Genomic DNA, 16,702 nt, shown 5'->3' on the forward strand with positions numbered 1-16,702 from the left:
CTTCTTTCTTGTTAATCAAGTAGGTATTGTAGGTCTCTTCCTCTTATCTTTGAGCAGCAACATATTATTAGGGATTAAAAAAGCATTCTTTAATATGTAATGAAATACAGAATAAGTGAACTTTATTTTAAGTCTTTTTTTCTTTTGAGATTTTTTTGAACTTTGGAGAAACTGAAGAGTGATTGCAAGCAAAATTAAGTTCACTGACAGAAGCTATTTCAATCAATTCTCTAGTTTTTTTTTTAATTATAAAAATAATGCATTTTTACTTCAACCAATATCCAAACAGTACAGAAAGACATAAGGTTAAAAATGAAAAGCCTCCCTTTTTTTTGTCCCTAAACTCAAACCTCAGAAGTAAAAACTTCTAGACTTTTCTAGTTATATAAAAACACACGCTGTAGGGCCTCCCCAGTGGCGCAGCGGTTGAGTGTCCCGCTGCAAATCCGCAGCATCTGCAGCACCGGTTCGATTCCCCAATGGCGAGGGAGAACCCCACATGGCGCAGCAGACCTCTCCTTCCTCACCCGCTGCTCCCCTCAGCACTATCTTCAGTCCGTCTGCCTGTTCTGCTCCCCGCTCTGGCTCTGGTGAATTCTCTCACCCTCCCGCGCTTCTGACCTGTACCCCAGTTCTTGTATAAAATAAATAAATCTTAAAAAAAGGAAAAAAACCATACAACATAGAATCATATTTTTAATAATTTGAAACACATTATCACACAAAGCTTTTCCTATCATTTCCAAATATTGAAACATAAAAGTATACTTCTTTAATTCTACTTAACTGTACTTTACTCTTCAATAGGAGGTCAGAGGTCTTCTGAAGGCAGGAGCTAGATGTTACTTTTTTCCTAAATGCTTCCCACAGTGCCTTGGTTTTGTTAAATAAATGTTTGTAGAGTTGAATTTAAGGAAACAATCATTGTAAATGAATGAAGAATGAAGAAAAAGATGAAAGAATATCCATGGGTTGAAGGAAGGAGATAAGCTAGAACGATTTATCTAAACTTGCTTTTGTTGATATCTATAACTTCTATGAAGATTGGGGGAAAAAACAGAAGACAATGCTAATAAATTCTCCCATTGACTTGGTGGCACTAAGGTGGTGCCCCAGCCGGTGAGGTTGGCTAGAGACATAACCAAAACTATGAGCACCAGGTTGCCACATCTTCTTCTTTTTTTTTTTTTTTTTAAGATTTATTTATTTATACAAGCACTGGGTACAGTCAGAAGCGTGGGAGGGTAAGAGAATTCACCAGAGCCAGAGCGGGAAAAAGAACAGGCAGAACGACGAAACACACTGCTGAAGGGAGCAGCGGGCGCTGCAGGAGAGGTCTGCTCGCCAAGTGCCACATCTTCTTTTTTTTTTTTTTTTTTTTTTTTATAAAGAGGCATGTGGTTTTTTTTTTTTATTTATTTATTCGTTTGTTTTTTTTTTTGTTTATACATGCACTGGGTACAGTCAGAAGCGCGGGAGGGTGAGAGAATTCACCAGAGCCAGAGCGGGGAGCAGAGCAGGTAGAAGGACCGAAGTACACTGCTGAGGGGAGCAGCGGGCGGCAGGAGAGGTCTGCGCACCATGTGGGACCCTCATCCGGTGGCCAGGGAGCAGCCGGGGATCGAACCGGCGCCTCAGAGGCTGCGGGCAGCTTCGCAACCCAGCGCTCAACCGCTGCGCCACCGGGGAGGCCCGCCACATCTTCTTAGTGTTCCTGGCACCCAACACTGTCGCAAGGCTCTCTCAAGACTACAGGTCCATTTTGTGCCTTGTGGAACACACTCTTTGAATATTTTTATAACTTATTCAATCACCTTTGGGTATAAGATGTAAAATTATATTTCACAAAGGCACATAATTTAATTTGCATGATATCCTGAAAAACAGGGAACTAGAAAGCTAAAGGATTTAGTTCTACTTCTAGCTTTGCCACTAACAGAGACCTTGGGCAAGTCACTCATTTCTTAGGTTTAAGCTTCTTCACCTATAATGGAAAAAGAATTAAATTGGACCAACTGACCTCTAAGGTTTGCCCTCTAATTCTAATTAGCAGACAAGAGCACAGGCCCAAGAGCAGTAAAGGCTGGGCTTAATTTAGCTCCTGAAGTTTGACAAGTCACCTACGACTCTCTGCTCTGTTTCCTCTCCTCTAAAATGAGAGTGATAATAGTGAGGATTGAATGAGATAGTATATGGAAAGCACTTAGAACAGTACACATTTGGCACTAGTCACACTAGTTCTTATTACTCTTTATATTATTACTTTTCTAAGGTCTGTAGTTTAGTCACTAATCTATTTTTATTGGTTATGAGAATCACTCATCTTTAAGGACCACTAATTATGATTTGTTTGATGGTGGTGGTGTTCTAAGTGCTATATAAATACAGTATCCCTGTCCTTTCAGTCTCTCGTTTCCAGTGATGTAAAGAGAACCATCCTCACTCGAGACTATGCAGTGTAGAGGTGGTCTCTATAGGACCCATTTAGCCTCTGACACCAGTGAGAACAATATCCAATGTCAATATTGCTAGTTCTAGGGAAAAAGTACAGAGATTCCACATAAATGCTGTCCCTTGCACTAGACATTGTACAATTCTGTGGTTTTCTGAATACCCCAATTTGCTGACAAGTCCTCCGTGACCTTTTTATGTAACCCTGAATTCCAGAAATATAGAGATACTTGCCTTTTAGAATGTAAGAGTGCAATATGGTACCCTCATTCTAAGGCTGTTTAGTTCTTTTATTAATCAAGTATAGCAAAAAGAAAATACAATTTTAAAACACTATTTTATGGTTTACATCAAACGGCCTTTTTCCAGAAGCTTCAAAATTTAGAATTGGTGGGATATACAGAAAACAGTATTGTAGAATAAAGTGATTAGAGAGACCTGGGTTCAAATCCTAGTTCCACCACTGTCCAGGCTTAGTGAACTTCAATTTCTTCTCTAAAATGGGAAAAATAAGATCTGCCTCACAAAGATCGGATTACCAGCAACATAAGTCAAGCAACTAACAACTAACTGGTCCATAAAGGACTTTCATTCAACAAATCTTCTATGTCAGCTTCTTTCCTGGGCATCTGTACACACTACTGTGAACAAACAGATATAGCAAGAAGCCCATAGGCCAGGTCTGGATCCATTGGTGGGGTCTAAGACTGACACATCTGGTGGCCCTCTTTAAGAGAAAAAAAGAAAAGATCATGGTCACAATAGTCAGAACTGAAGTCTTTATTTAGAATTAGAAAAATATCGTAACAAATTACTGAAGCTTGGAAATTCAGATTTTTCCCCTCTGAGGGCTCTTTAGAGAATTAATCAGAAATACTTTCAATCACAACCTGGGTCCCAACCCACCTAAAACATTAATAGGGACCCATGAAAGTGAGGGGCCTGAAGCTTGGCTTTCCTTGGATTCACAGAAAATTTGACAGGTCCCCAAATGGTAGGGCCTGTTTTTGTTATTATAATAATTACATGACATGTAATTTCCAGAGTGATGGGAAATTTTCTAAATTGACTTTTTATTTTTTTATTTTTAAAGATTTATTTATTTATTTATGCATACAAGAGCTGGGGTGTAGGCCAGAGGTGTGGAGGGGTGTGAAGATTCAGAGACAGAGTGGGGAGCAGAACAAGTGGATCTACTGAAATACACTGCTAAGGGGAGCAGTGGGCAAGACAGGAGAGGCCTGCTGGGCCATGTGGGTCAGTTCCCTTGCCACACATCCATCAAACTTGCGCTGCAGTGGCTGTGGACAGCTTCATAGCGCTGAGACGTAACCCCTTGCGCCACCAGGGAGGCCCAAAATTGACTATCTGTAACTTTTTGTTTCTAAGTGCTGAGGAAAGGCTTCAAGTCATCAACCTAGGCTACGTTAGCTTCAATCATAAGGTCCTTTTGCGTGCAAAAATTACTAGCAGAATCACTATTGTGAATGTAATAGCAGACAAAGTGGAATGTAAAATTTCATTCTACCCTCTACAGAGTTGGCATGCAAATGTTCTCCTTGGGCAAGGAATATGAACTACAATAAAACACCAATTTGCTAATATTGATTTCTTCTACTCCCTTTTAATATCTGGGAAAATCCACAGATGCTTCATTTAATTAAATTATGAACTTTATTCTAGACCTGCTTCCCTTGTGCTGCCAGGTTTACAGTCTAGCGCAGGCATTAGTTTAATATAGTGATACTAATCTGAAATTATAATTCTACAACAGTTCAAGGACCATTGTTTTAAAGGAAAAATGTATTCAAGTTTAGTTTTTACATAATTCTTATAGTGATATCCTGAAACTATACAAATTGAGTGCAGTCAATGATTTATTACAACTTGTACATATAATTGAAAAGAAAATTCACTAAGATGGATTTTAATATGATCTTGACTGAGTTGTTTCAACTACAGGAAACACAAATTTGAGCCGTTAAAAAATATGATGGGGGCCTCCCCGGTGGCGCAGCGGTTGAGCGCTAGGTTGCGAAGCTGCCCGCAGCCTCTGCAGTGCCGGTTCAATCCCCGGCTGCTCCCGGGCCACCAGAGGAGGGTCCCACATGGCGCGCAGACCTCTCCTGCCGCCCGCTGCTCCCCTCAGCAGTGTACTTTGGACCTTCTGCCTGCTCTGCTCCCTGCTCTGGCTCTGGTGAATTCTCTCATCCTCCTGCGCTTCTGACTGTACCCAGTGCTTGTATAAATAAATAAATAAATCTTTAAAAAATAAAATAAATAAATAAATCTTAAAAAAAAATATGATGGATATTTTCTTTAGGACAGTTGGTAACTTTTGTTAATATTTAAATTTTCTCTTAAGAATAATGAGGATAGGATATTGCTTCCAAAAGAGTTTCAAATTGTCCAAAATGATTTTAGGAAAATAAGTCACGGGACTCCCCGGTAGTATAGGAACAGCCTCTCCTGCTTCACCTGCTGGGCCCCTCAGCAGTGTATTTCAGTAGATTCACCTGTTCTGCTCCCCACTCTGTTTCTGGTGAATCCCCCACCAGTGAGGGCCTGGTCTACACCCCAGGCCCTACACCCCAGGTCTCTGGCCTACACCCCAGGTCTTCTATGAATAAATAAATCTTAATTTTTTTTATTTTATATATTTTTTACATCATTTTTTCATTTTTGCACAATGTATGCATTTTCATCTTGGAGATTTATTTATTTTTATACAAGAACTGGGGTACTGGCCAGAGGCGAGCGAGGGTAAGAGGATTCACCAGAGACAGAGCGGGGAGCAGAACAGGCAGACGGACTGAAGTACACTGCGAGGGGAGCAGCAGGCGAGACAGGAGAGGTCTGTCACACCATGTGGGTATCTCCCTGGCCAGCCAGGAATCGAACCAGCGCTGCAGAGGCTCCAGACAGCTTCGCAGCACTGGGCTCAACCCCTGCATCACTGGGGAGGCCCAATAAATAAATCTTTAAAAAAGAGAGAGAGAAAATAAGTCATGTAATATATATTTAAGGAAATAATTTTTAAGCAATGAATAGTGAAGTTCATATGCCTTAAGTACCAATAAATATGTTAAATAATATGAAAGAGCAGCAATTACAATTAGTAGGAAACATGATACTAATATAAAGAAGTGCTAAGTAGATGAGATGAATCAAACTGAAATTAATCCCAGTCCAAATAGACAATGAATTAAATGCAATCAGCTGCAAAAAATAAGAGAGGGCAAACATATCAGCCATGAAGCACAACAGGTAAGGAAGATGATCTGCAGGAGACTCTTCCTGCCCACAAAACTTTTTTTTTTTTTTAGGATTTATTTATTTACATATAAGAACTGGGGTACAGGCCAGAGTTGTAGGAGGTGAGAGGATTCATCAGAGACAGAGTGGGGAACAGACAGGCAGATCGACTGAAATACACTGCTGAGGGGAGCAGTGGGCAAGTCAGGAGAGGTCTGCTGCTCCATGTGGGCTGCTCCCTGGCCAAGGATAGAACTTGTGCTGCAGCGGCTATGGTGAGCTACAAATTTACATTTGTGTAGTCTTCATAGGGTCATCACTTATATTACCTCATTCAATCTTCACAACGTTTCTGTAGGGTGTTTCTTTTTAGCCCAATAGAATGGAGGCAGTAACTGAGACTGATGAGAGGGAAATGATCTATCCAAGATAAATCATCAGGACTAGCAGTGGAATGGGGCCTCCTGCTTTCAAGACCAGGGTCCTGTCCCCTGTAGTATTATATAGGTGAATAACATGTTTCTATCATTTTTGATGGCCATATATCTCCCAAATAGAGCAACCACATTTTGAAGCAGTCAAAAAATACTCACATCAGTGGACAGAATTTGTGGGAAACAATTTGGAAATATGTAAAATGATTTTAAAAAATACCTAGTCTACTCCTGGATTTACAAAAGAAGATAATTCAAATTAAAATTATATACTCAGGGTCTCCCTGGTGGCGCAAGGGGTTAAGACACAACATATGAAGCTATCAGCAGCCACTGCAGCAAGAGTTCAATCCCTGGCCAGGGAGCAACCCACATGGTGCGGCGAACCTCTCCTGCCTCGCCCACTGCTCCCCTCAGCAGTGTATTTCAGTCAATCTGTCTGTTCTGTTCCCCACTCTGTCTCTGGTAAATCCTCTCACCCCTCACACCTCTGGTCTGTACCCCAGTTCTTGATTGCATAAATAAATAAATCTTAAAAAAATAAAATAAAATAAAATTATATACTCAAAGTTAGTTATTATAACATTATTTATGACAGAAAGACAGAAATAGATGGAGAAAGGAGAGAGACAGAAGGAGAGAGAGAGAAGGTGGAAAGGAAGAAGAACAAATTAATTTCTATCAAAAGAGATGATTAAGTAAATCACATTTCATCAGATTGGTGAATTCTTATATTGTTAAGACTGAAAACAGCATAGAAATTGTCCACAATATTTCAGTTGTGAAATATATTTGGAAATGCTAGACGGGAACACAGAGATATGAAAAGCATGCTATGGGATTTTAAAATAAAATTTCCTTAACAAACGCATCAGTCTCAGGTCAAAATGGTGGGCAGGCCAGCTGTTTCAGCATCAGGCAGGTGGCTGGAGGGTATTCGAAAATGGCATTACAATGCTGCAGGATTCAATAAACTGGTGTTAATGCGAGATGATACAATATATGAGGATGATGACGTAAAAGAAGCCCTAAAAAGACTTCCTGAAAACATTTATAATGACAGGATGTTTCGCATTAAGAGAGCACTGGATCTGACCACCAGGCAGCAGAACTTGCCTAAAGAGCATTGGACAGAATACGAAGAGGATAAATTCTACCTTGAACAATACCTGAAAGAGGTTATTCGGGAAAGAAGAGAGAGAGAAGAATGAGCAAAGAAATAATCATGTAGTCAAAATCTGGCTGCAGCTGTCCACAAAGGATTTTTATGAAGTTACTTAAACCTCAAACGTACAATTTAGAACTTATCTGAGTTGCATATGTATTACTTTAAATAAATATCTATGGTTAAAAAAAATTTTTCCTTAGCAGTTTTAATATTTTATTACATATTTTCAGCAATAAATGAGTATATAGTTTATATGAAGCTATTTCAACTAAAATGTGACTAAACTCAGGTGCAGATTAGAAAACTTAACCTTTGATCAATGACCAGCTGTCTTTATATATGGGCTTTTCATAAAGATTTATTTATTTATGCATACAAGAACTGGGGTACAGGCCAGAGGTGTGGGAGGGTGAGAGGATTCACCAGAGACGGAGTGGGGAACAGAACAGGCAGACTGACTGAAATGCAGAGCTGAGGGGAGCAGCGAGCAAGGCAGGAGAGGTCTGCTACACTATGTGGGTAGCTCCCTGGCCAGGGAATGAATATGGACTTTTTTAAATGATGTGCTCAGCCTGTTGCCTGTCCTCAGCCCATCCCATCTTCCAGCGTCCTGCTATGTCTTCCTGACCTCTAACCCATTCTTCGTTTCTACAGTTGTGCCAGCTATCTTATTTGCTTCCTATCATCCTTAGAACTTATCTGAGTCTGGACTTCCAGGGCATCAAAGAAAACAGTCATGTTAGAACAGAGGAGGGAGCAGAATAAGATATTAGACCCCTGGTTGTCTCTCAATGACATTAGGCCCTGATAGCTGGTTCAAAAAGAAAAAGCTGCTGACTTCCCTGTTAAGCTACTAAATCTAAAGAACAAAGGTTGAAGCTCCCTTAAATCAATCATTCCAAAGGTAGATGGCCTTGTACAAGATAGAGGGTAACCTTGGAAAATCACATAACGACTGTTGTGCAAGGTTGTGGGGCTGGGTTGTACTCCCCTACTAACCCCATTTGATTTTTCTCAATAGACCTACTTTCTGAGCATCAGGCCAAAGGACATGCGTAGATTTCCCTGATTCATCAAGATTTATGTCAAACTTACTTTAGCTGAGTAATATTTTTTCACTTTGTTACTTGGCAGATAGGATCGAGTTCTAACCATAAGGGCTACCCAGAAAACCTCCCCCACATTCTCTACCTGAGAATAGAGAGGCCGTCTTCAGGCCAGACCAGAGATAACCCTGGATACCTTGATAGCTTATGCAAATACCAGCAAAGGTGAAAGAGACTCCGTGGACCGTGAAGGTCACCTTGGGGCTGGACACCGCATTCAGATATATAGAGAAAACTTGCTTGGAAAGATATTCAAAGATGCATGTCTGTTGTCTTCTAGGTTGTCCTGTTTCCCACTAAAAATGCTGATGTAACCACGATTCCATTGCACTTTTTTCATATAATCACTGAAACATGCAAGAGAACATGTATTTTAAAGAGACTCTTTTTTTTCCTATTAGAGCTAATACATTTCTATCAGTACAGGTTTAATAACATTTATACTGATTCCATCTTATTATCCCTTTAATGTCTGATGTTGTTATATTTGCAAGGCAGCTAGTTTATGGCTCAGAATCTTCTACGTGTTTGGGGCTTTACAGTTTACACTTCAGAGGTGCACAAGGGCCCTGAAGAGAGGGACTGACCGCTGTGGTTTTTATGGTTGACAACAAATGCTGAGGCTCCAAGGGATTAAGTGATCATTTGTTTATTAAAACAAAGTGAAGACTATACCCTTCGAATTCTAGTAGAGCACCACTGATTTTGTTTTGAATCAGAAAAAAGCTCCCAAGACTTTCCATTGTGATTCCAATCCTAAAAAATCCCAGAAAGAGTAGCTGAGGCCAGTTATGGTGGAGCCTGTCTTGTGCTCACCTGTGATCCCTTCCAGAAACTGGAACCTTAGGTTAGAGGCAGGGAGAGATTACAACCTGGGCATTTCTCTGAAAGAAGAACAAGGTTAAGATCCATGAGAACAAACGTTTGGGTGCTCAATGGTTCTGGATTTTTCCAGTGAAATTCAAATATGGACAAGTGGGCAGATGTCATATCTCCAAACCTGGACTACTTTAGATTTTCCTGCATACAGCAAGGAGGCACCAGTTCTAGACCCCTCACCTCTTACATTAATGCTTACCTTTCTCCATCCTAAAAGGATTTATGCAATATTTTCAGGGCCCATAGGATCTTTTAGGTTTGAATCATCATGCATTTTTTTTTAACCTAAAAAAGACTTTCAGATAAGTCAACCCAGTTTAAAAGATCTCTAAGGAGCAAAAGAAAAACTAAGGAACAAAACTGAAAGCAGACTTGTAAGTTAAAAATAATAAGAGAGAGTGCACTTGTTTTAGCGATACTTAAGTAGAGGAGAAGCTGGGAGACCAGGATAGACGTGCAAGGCAAGAAAGTCAAATGCCCAGGGAATGAGGAGGCTGAGACACAGATAAAGTCCATTCTATGACTGATTGGGACCAAGAATGGCCTTGGGCTTTGAACAGACCTAGAGTCCTTACTTGGAGCCCTTAGAGTTTGTGTCTCCTTCGGATATAGCTCACAGCTCTGTTCTGAACCATGACTTCTGGCTTTCAATTATTTTTTCATTTAATGCTATATTTTATGAAATATATTTCTCTTTTACACATCTTAGTCTTATTTTCCTAATAAGATCATAGTTTCCTGAGGGCAAGTTCCTATGCCATTTATTTCAGCTTCTCAGGACAGGTCAAGCCAGGTATTGAGTAAGTGATCATTAAGTACCTATGAAACAGACTGGAAATCATCACAAGGCTCTGTTATAAGAGGCAACTGGAGATACAAACTCCAGGAGGATCAATAACAAAACATCCATCTTCAGGCAGCACCTCCTGTGCTCTATTCTATGCTACATAGTTAACATACACAGTAGTTCTGCATCTAATTTTTTTTTAAAGATTTATTTATTTATGTATACAAGTGCTGAGGTACAGGCAAGAGGTGTCAGGGGTGGTGAGAGGATTCACTAAAGACAGAGTGGGGAACAGAACAGGCAGAATGACTGAAGCACATTGCTGAGGGGAGCAGCCGGCGAGACAGGAGAGGTCTGCTGCGCCATGTGGGTTCCTCCCTGGCCGGCCAGGGATCGAACTCCTGCCGCAGAGGCTGCAGACTGCTTCATAGTGTGGTGCTTAACCCCTTGCGCCACCAGGGAGGCCCAGCTCTGCATCTAATAACAACTTTACAAATGGTTTTATTATTAACTTTGGTTGAGGAGACTAAGAGCTTCAGGGAGGTTATGTGACTTGGCTAAGACCACACAGAAGTACCTGAACTTCAAGTTCAAGGGTGCTGTTCCCGAAGAGCATATATTTTCCACATTTTTCTGTTTTGTGTAGTGCCCACCACCCTTATTTTAAAAATAGTAGTAATAGGACCTCCCTGGTGGTGCAGGGTGTTGAGCGCAGCGTTGTGAAGCTGTCCGCAGCTTCTGCAGCACAGGTTCCATTCCTGGCTAGCCAGGGAGGTTCCCACATGGCGCAGCAGACTTCTCCTGTCTCGCCTGCTGCTCCCCTCAGCAGTGCTTTCGGTCTGTCTGCCTGTTCTGTTCCCCACTCTCTCTCTGGTGAATCCTCTCACCCTCCCGAGCCTCTGGCCTGTACCCTAGCTGTTATATAAATAAAATAAATAAATAAATAAATAAAATATAAAAAAATAAAAAATAAAAATAAATAAATAAAAATAGTAGTAATAGCTACAGTTTATATGAGTTTCTCTGTGGTAGGCACTGTTCTAAAGCCCTTTATATACATTAATTCATGCAGTCCTCACAACAAGCCTGGAAGGTAGACTTTCTTATGATCCCCGTACAGAATTTAGAGGCTCTTATCCTGAACTTCTAAGTTATGGCCAAAAGGAGATTTTTTTAAAGACTTTTTTTTTTAAGATTTTATTTATTTATTTTTGTGTGGAAGTACTGGAGTGCAGACCAGAGATGCAGAGGTGGGAAGGGGGAGAGGATTCACCAGAGACAAAGTGGGGAGCAGAACAGGAATAGCTACTGAAATACTGTTGAGGGGAGCAACGGGTGAGACAGGAGGGGTCTGCTGCACCATGTGGGTCAGCTCCCTGGCCAGGGATCGAACTCAGGCTGCCGTGGTGGTGGTAGCACTGTGACTTAACCCATAGGCCACCAGGAGGCCCCAAAAAGAGATTCTGCAGAACAATGAAAGATCACTGTTAAGTGTATTTTTTTATGTAGAGGAAGGAGCCCTTTAATGCACATAGTATCTCACCTGCACCACCCAGCCCCATGAGGGCCTAGGAAGGGAGCCAGGGAGAGCAGCAGTAAGCTAGAGCTTGGACTAGCGAACTGCCTGCCTCTCAACAAAACTTGTAGGAGAAACTGACTTTGAGGTGACCCAGGCTTCTGGGCAGCTTTCCCTAGCATCACCCTAATCTTCATTAATTTTATCTATGTGCAGACTTCCAATGGCTAAGTGACAACCCTCATAAGCAAGGACAATAAAAGATTAATAATCTTTTCTTCTTATCAGGCTCATTCAAAAGTTTGGCATAACTACAACATCAATTTCCGGCCTCATCAGAAGGGTTGGTTATCAATCACATTGGGATCCCATTGGATTGAGCCAAACAGATCAGAAAACATGATGGATATCCTCAAGTGCCAGCAATCCATGGTGTCTGTGCTCGGGTGGTTTGCCAACCCTATCCACGGGGATGGCGACTATCCGGAGGTAATGAAAAAGAAGATACTCTCCATTCTACCCATTTTCTCTGAAGCAGAGAAGAATGAGGTCAGGGGCACAGCTGATTTCTTTGCTTTTTCCTTTGGACCCAACAATTTCAAGCCCAAGAACACCATGACTAAAATGGGGCAGATTGTGTCACTGAATTTAAGAGAAATGCTGAACTGGATTAAACTGGAATATGGCAACCCCCGAATCTTGATTGCTGAGAATGGCTGGTTCACAGACAGTTATGTGAAAACAGAAGACACCACAGCCATCTATATGATGAAGAATTTCCTCAATCAGGTTCTTCAAGGTTGGTTGCACTTTAACTTGAGGTTTTTAAAGAAGTTTGAATACTTATCCTATTAGATACTTAATGTCACCTTTGAATATAGGCACCCTCAGAGATAGTGTGGATTCCATAGCAGACCACCAAAATAGAGTGAATATCACAATAAAGCTATAGACATGTACTTTTTGTTTTCCCAGTGTATATAAAAGTCACATTTACACTATACATTCATATGTCACTTAACGACAGGGATACACTCTGAGAAATACATTGTTAGGCCATTTTGTTGTTAGGCCAGCATCACAGAGTATACTTACCCAGGCTAGATGATAGAGCCTCGTGCACCCCTAGGCTATTGGGTAAACTATTGAGACCACAGTCATATACGTGGTCTCCATTGACTGAAATATCATTAAGTGATGCATGACTATACTATAACCTATTAAGTGCTCAATAGCATGTTTTTAAAAACAACATGAATACTTACTTCATTGCTAAAGAATGCTAAGTATCATCTGACTCTTATCAGGTCATAGCATTTTTGCTGGTGGAGGGTCTTGCTGGTTGCTGATTGATCAGGGTTGTGGTTATGAAGGTTGAGGTGGAAATTTCTTAAAATACAACAAGGAATTTTGCCATATCTATCAACTCTTCCATTCACAGAAGATTTATCTGTAGTGTGTATTGTTGTTTAATAGCATTTTATCCACTGTAGAACTTTCAAAACTGGAGCCAATCCTCTTAGACCCTGCTGCTCTTTATCTACTAAGTTTATGTAATATCCTAACATGTTTTGGATGTCTTCACCATGAGTAGATTCCATCTCAAGAATCCACTTTCTTTGTTCATACATAAAAAGAAATTCCTCATCAATTCCAATTTTATCATGAAATCGCAGGAATTCAATCATATCTTCAGACTCCACTTCTAGTTCTCTTGCTATTTTCACCACATCTGCAGTTACTTCCTCCACTAAGTCTTTTTTTTTTTTTATAGAGGCATTTTTTTTTAATTTATTATATTTGTTTGTTTGTTTTGTTTATACATGCACTGGGTACAGTCAGAAGCGCGGGAGGGTGAGAGAATTCACCAGAGCCAGAGTGGGGAGCAGAGCAGACAGAAGGACTGAAGTACACTGCTGAGGGGAGCAGCGGGCGGCAGGAGAGGTCTGCGCACCATGTGGGATCCTCCTCCGGTGGCCGGGGAGCAGCCGGGGATCGAACCGGCGCTGCAGAGGCCGCGGGCAGCTTCGCAACCCAGCGCTCAACCGCTGCGCCACCGGGGAGGCCCTCCTCCACTAAGTCTTGAGGCACTTTTAAAGTCATCAAGAGGGTTGAAATTAATTTCTTCCAAACCCCTGTTCATGTTGACAGTTCGCTTTCCTCCTATGAGTCAATGCCTGTTCTTAATAGTATTTAACAGGATGAATCAATAAACTTTGCCCAGATTCATCAGAGGCAGTTATAACCTTAAAAAAAGGTATTTCTTGGACCTCCCTGGTGGCACAAGGGGTTAAGACGCAACCTATGAAGCTACCCCAGCCACTGCAGCACTGAGTTTGATCCCTGGCCAGGGATCTACTCACATGGCGCAGCAGACCTCTCCTGACACGCCTGCTGCTCCCCTCAGCAGTGTATTTCAGTCAGTCTGCCTGTTCTGTTCCCCACTCTGTCTCTGGTGAATCCTCTCACTCCCACCCCCACACACACACCTCTGGCCTATACCCCAGTTCTTGAGAGCTTGTAAGCCAAGTTTTGACTTCTTATCTTATTTAAATCCTATGTGGTATCTTCTTCAAATGCAATCATGCAATTGAATGCATAACCAAGCTTCAGTCAACAGCAGTCCACATAAACAACAGAGGTCCTAGGTAGAGTCTAGGTGTGAAGTAGACCCAACAACATAGGTTTGTGTAACACACGCTGTGACATTCACAAAATGAAGAAATCATCTAACAACACATTTCTCAGGACACATCCCTGTCATTAAACAATGTGTGACTGTATAAACTGTTTTGTTTACATTGAAAATCTGTTGTTTGGCGTCATCACCTCCATCAATTTCCCTGTTAGATACTTCTGGATAACTTGCCACAGGCATCTGCATCGCCACTTGCTGCTCAACCTTGCACTTTGATGTTATGGAGGTGGCGTCTTTCCTTAACCACACAACTACTTGTGCTAGTTTCAAACTTCTGTAGCTTCCTCACCTCTCTTAGCCTGATCAAATTGAAGAGTTCAGGCCTTGCTCTGGGTTTGGCTTTGGGAATGTTGCGACTGGTTGGATCTTTATTGAAATAGTTAAAACTTTCTTTCCTCAGCAATAAAGCTGTTTCCCTTTCTTATCATTTGTGTGCTCACTGGAGTACACTTTTAATTTCCTTCAAGAACTTTCCCTTTAGTTAACTGCTTGGTGCGAGGGGCCCAGCTTTCAGCCTGTCTCAGCTTTCAGCATGCCTTCCACACTAAGCACAATCATTTCAAGCTTTAAAAGTAGGAGGTGTGTGACTCTTCCTTTCACTTAAACACTGAGAGGCCATATTGAATGGCCTCATTTCAATATTGTTGTATCTCGGGGAACCGGGAGGCCTCAAGAAGGGACGGCCTGCTGTGAGCAGTCAGAACATACACAACATTGCAAAGTTTGCTGGCATATCTGGGTGTGGTTTGTGGTGCCCCAAAACAATTACAGCAGTAACAACAAAGATCACTGATCACAGGTGACCATGGCAGATACCACAGTAATGAAAAAGTCTGAAATATTTTGAGAGTTACCAGGTGTGACACAGAACACAAAGTGAGCACAATATGAATACTCATCACAGGATTGCCACAAACTCTCGGTTTGTAAAAAAAAGAAAAAAACATTATCTGTGAAGCAGGACAGAGCAGAGCAAAATCAAGAGAGGGATGCCCGTATATGGCTCTTACTTTTGTTGCCTGATGCTGATGAAATTTTTTAATGTTATTCTCATGCCCTTTATAGACTGCAGATGCATCCTTAAAGGGCAACAAGATGGTTTCTGTATGTTAAGAAAATTATACTGCTAAGAGAGGTGTGTCTGAAGTTTTCTAACAACAGCACTTTTAAGATGCTGGAAGCTTTTCCTGAAATTGTGCTCCTTTTACTTTTATTATATGCCTGAAAGATGAAAAAGTTGCAGACAAAGAATGAGTCATGAATGGCAAAGCTGACTTATTTCCATGGCTCCTAGATCTTTCTCCGACCCCTGCTTAGCCCCTCATTCCTCTGCATTACTCAAGTAGTGACATCTACAGGTGGCTGGTTGAAATCATAGAGCAGTAGACAAGCCTGAATTATGATGGCTCTACCCCCTATGGAACTGGGCTTTATTTCACTGAAATATAAAGGAAATTTCTATGCATGTTTTAAAACCTTGTAGCTCTTTTAGAAGTCATACGTTTAGGGCCTCCCTGGTGGCACAAGGGGTTAAGTCTCAGCACTATGAAGCTATCAGCAGCCACTGCAGCACAAGTTCGATCCCTGGCCAGGGAGCTGACCCACATGGCACAGCAGACCTCTCCTGTCTCGCCCACTGCTTCCCTCAGCAGTGTATTTCAGTCAGCCTGCCTGTTCTGTTCCCCACTCTCTGGTGAATCCTCTCACCCCCCACACCTTTGGCCTACAACCAGCTCTTGTATGCATAAATAAATAAAATAAATATTTTTTTAAAAAAGTCTTAAGTCTGAATACGTCAGGTTTTGCAGCATAGAATCCTGGTAGGGGGCTCCTCGAGGAGAGTAAGACCCTGCTGCTTCCCGACCCACCGGAAGGGGCAGCATGAAATGAGTCTCAGTCAGCCATGGCACATACATGCACATGGGGTCTCCAGAGAAGACTCTGCCTCCAGAGCCTAGACCAGACAGCATGCACATGGGCAGAAGTGTCCATTCCCCACTGTACCACCCCACTTCGGGACACTAGCCAGCAAGGAGACCAGAAGCAGGGCCTACTGAAATGTTTTTGTCTCCATGGAATCTCTTGGCCTGGATATTCCACCCTTTAGGAAAAGACTGTAGGTTATTAAAAATATATATCCAAAATGTAGAAATAAGACATTTCTACAGGAGAAACAAAAACCTTTAAGAAAAATGATTGACGGTTGCTTTGGGAATTTGTCACTTTTATTGCTGCTGTTGACTTGCATATTTCATTTTACCCAATTCCTAAGAGTTACTGAGTCAGTGTTTTCAAGCTAGAAAGGTCCTGAGAGGTCATCTTTCCACAAATAAGGTAACTGAGGTCAAGAAACTTGCCCAATAGCACCCTCCCTGGATTCCTCCAGAGCAGGCCTTCCTGCCTCCTGC

At 41.5% G+C, this 16,702-nt stretch overlaps 2 protein-coding genes across 3 annotated transcripts in view; both read left to right on the top strand.

Annotated features, from left to right (window-relative positions):
- The window catches only part of KLB (klotho beta), a 39,117-nt gene that overhangs the window by 9,346 nt on the left and 13,069 nt on the right, over positions 1 to 16,702 (top strand). For both annotated transcript variants that reach the window (XM_037529573.1, XM_037529574.1), the window contains exon 2: positions 11,885 to 12,395. In XM_037529573.1, coding sequence (XP_037385470.1) covers positions 11,885 to 12,395 — 511 coding nt within the window. The remainder of the gene's footprint in view (positions 1 to 11,884; positions 12,396 to 16,702) is intronic.
- On the top strand, positions 7,018 to 7,417 carry LOC119260598 (cytochrome b-c1 complex subunit 7-like). The gene has a single exon (XM_037529576.2). It carries the CDS (start codon positions 7,028 to 7,030, stop codon positions 7,349 to 7,351), a length of 324 nt encoding a protein of 107 aa, XP_037385473.1. The 5' UTR covers positions 7,018 to 7,027; the 3' UTR covers positions 7,352 to 7,417.

Source organism: Talpa occidentalis, unplaced genomic scaffold, assembly GCF_014898055.3.
Source record: "Talpa occidentalis isolate TD23 unplaced genomic scaffold, MPIMG_talOcc4v2.1 talOcc4.6, whole genome shotgun sequence".
In the NCBI taxonomy this organism is placed as follows: domain Eukaryota; kingdom Metazoa; phylum Chordata; class Mammalia; order Eulipotyphla; family Talpidae; genus Talpa; species Talpa occidentalis.

Excerpts from the sequence above, each read along its gene's own strand:
- LOC119260598 (XM_037529576.2), top strand. The coding sequence starts at position 7,028 with ATGGTGGGCAGGCCAGCTGTTTCAGCATCAGGCAGGTGGCTGGAGGGT.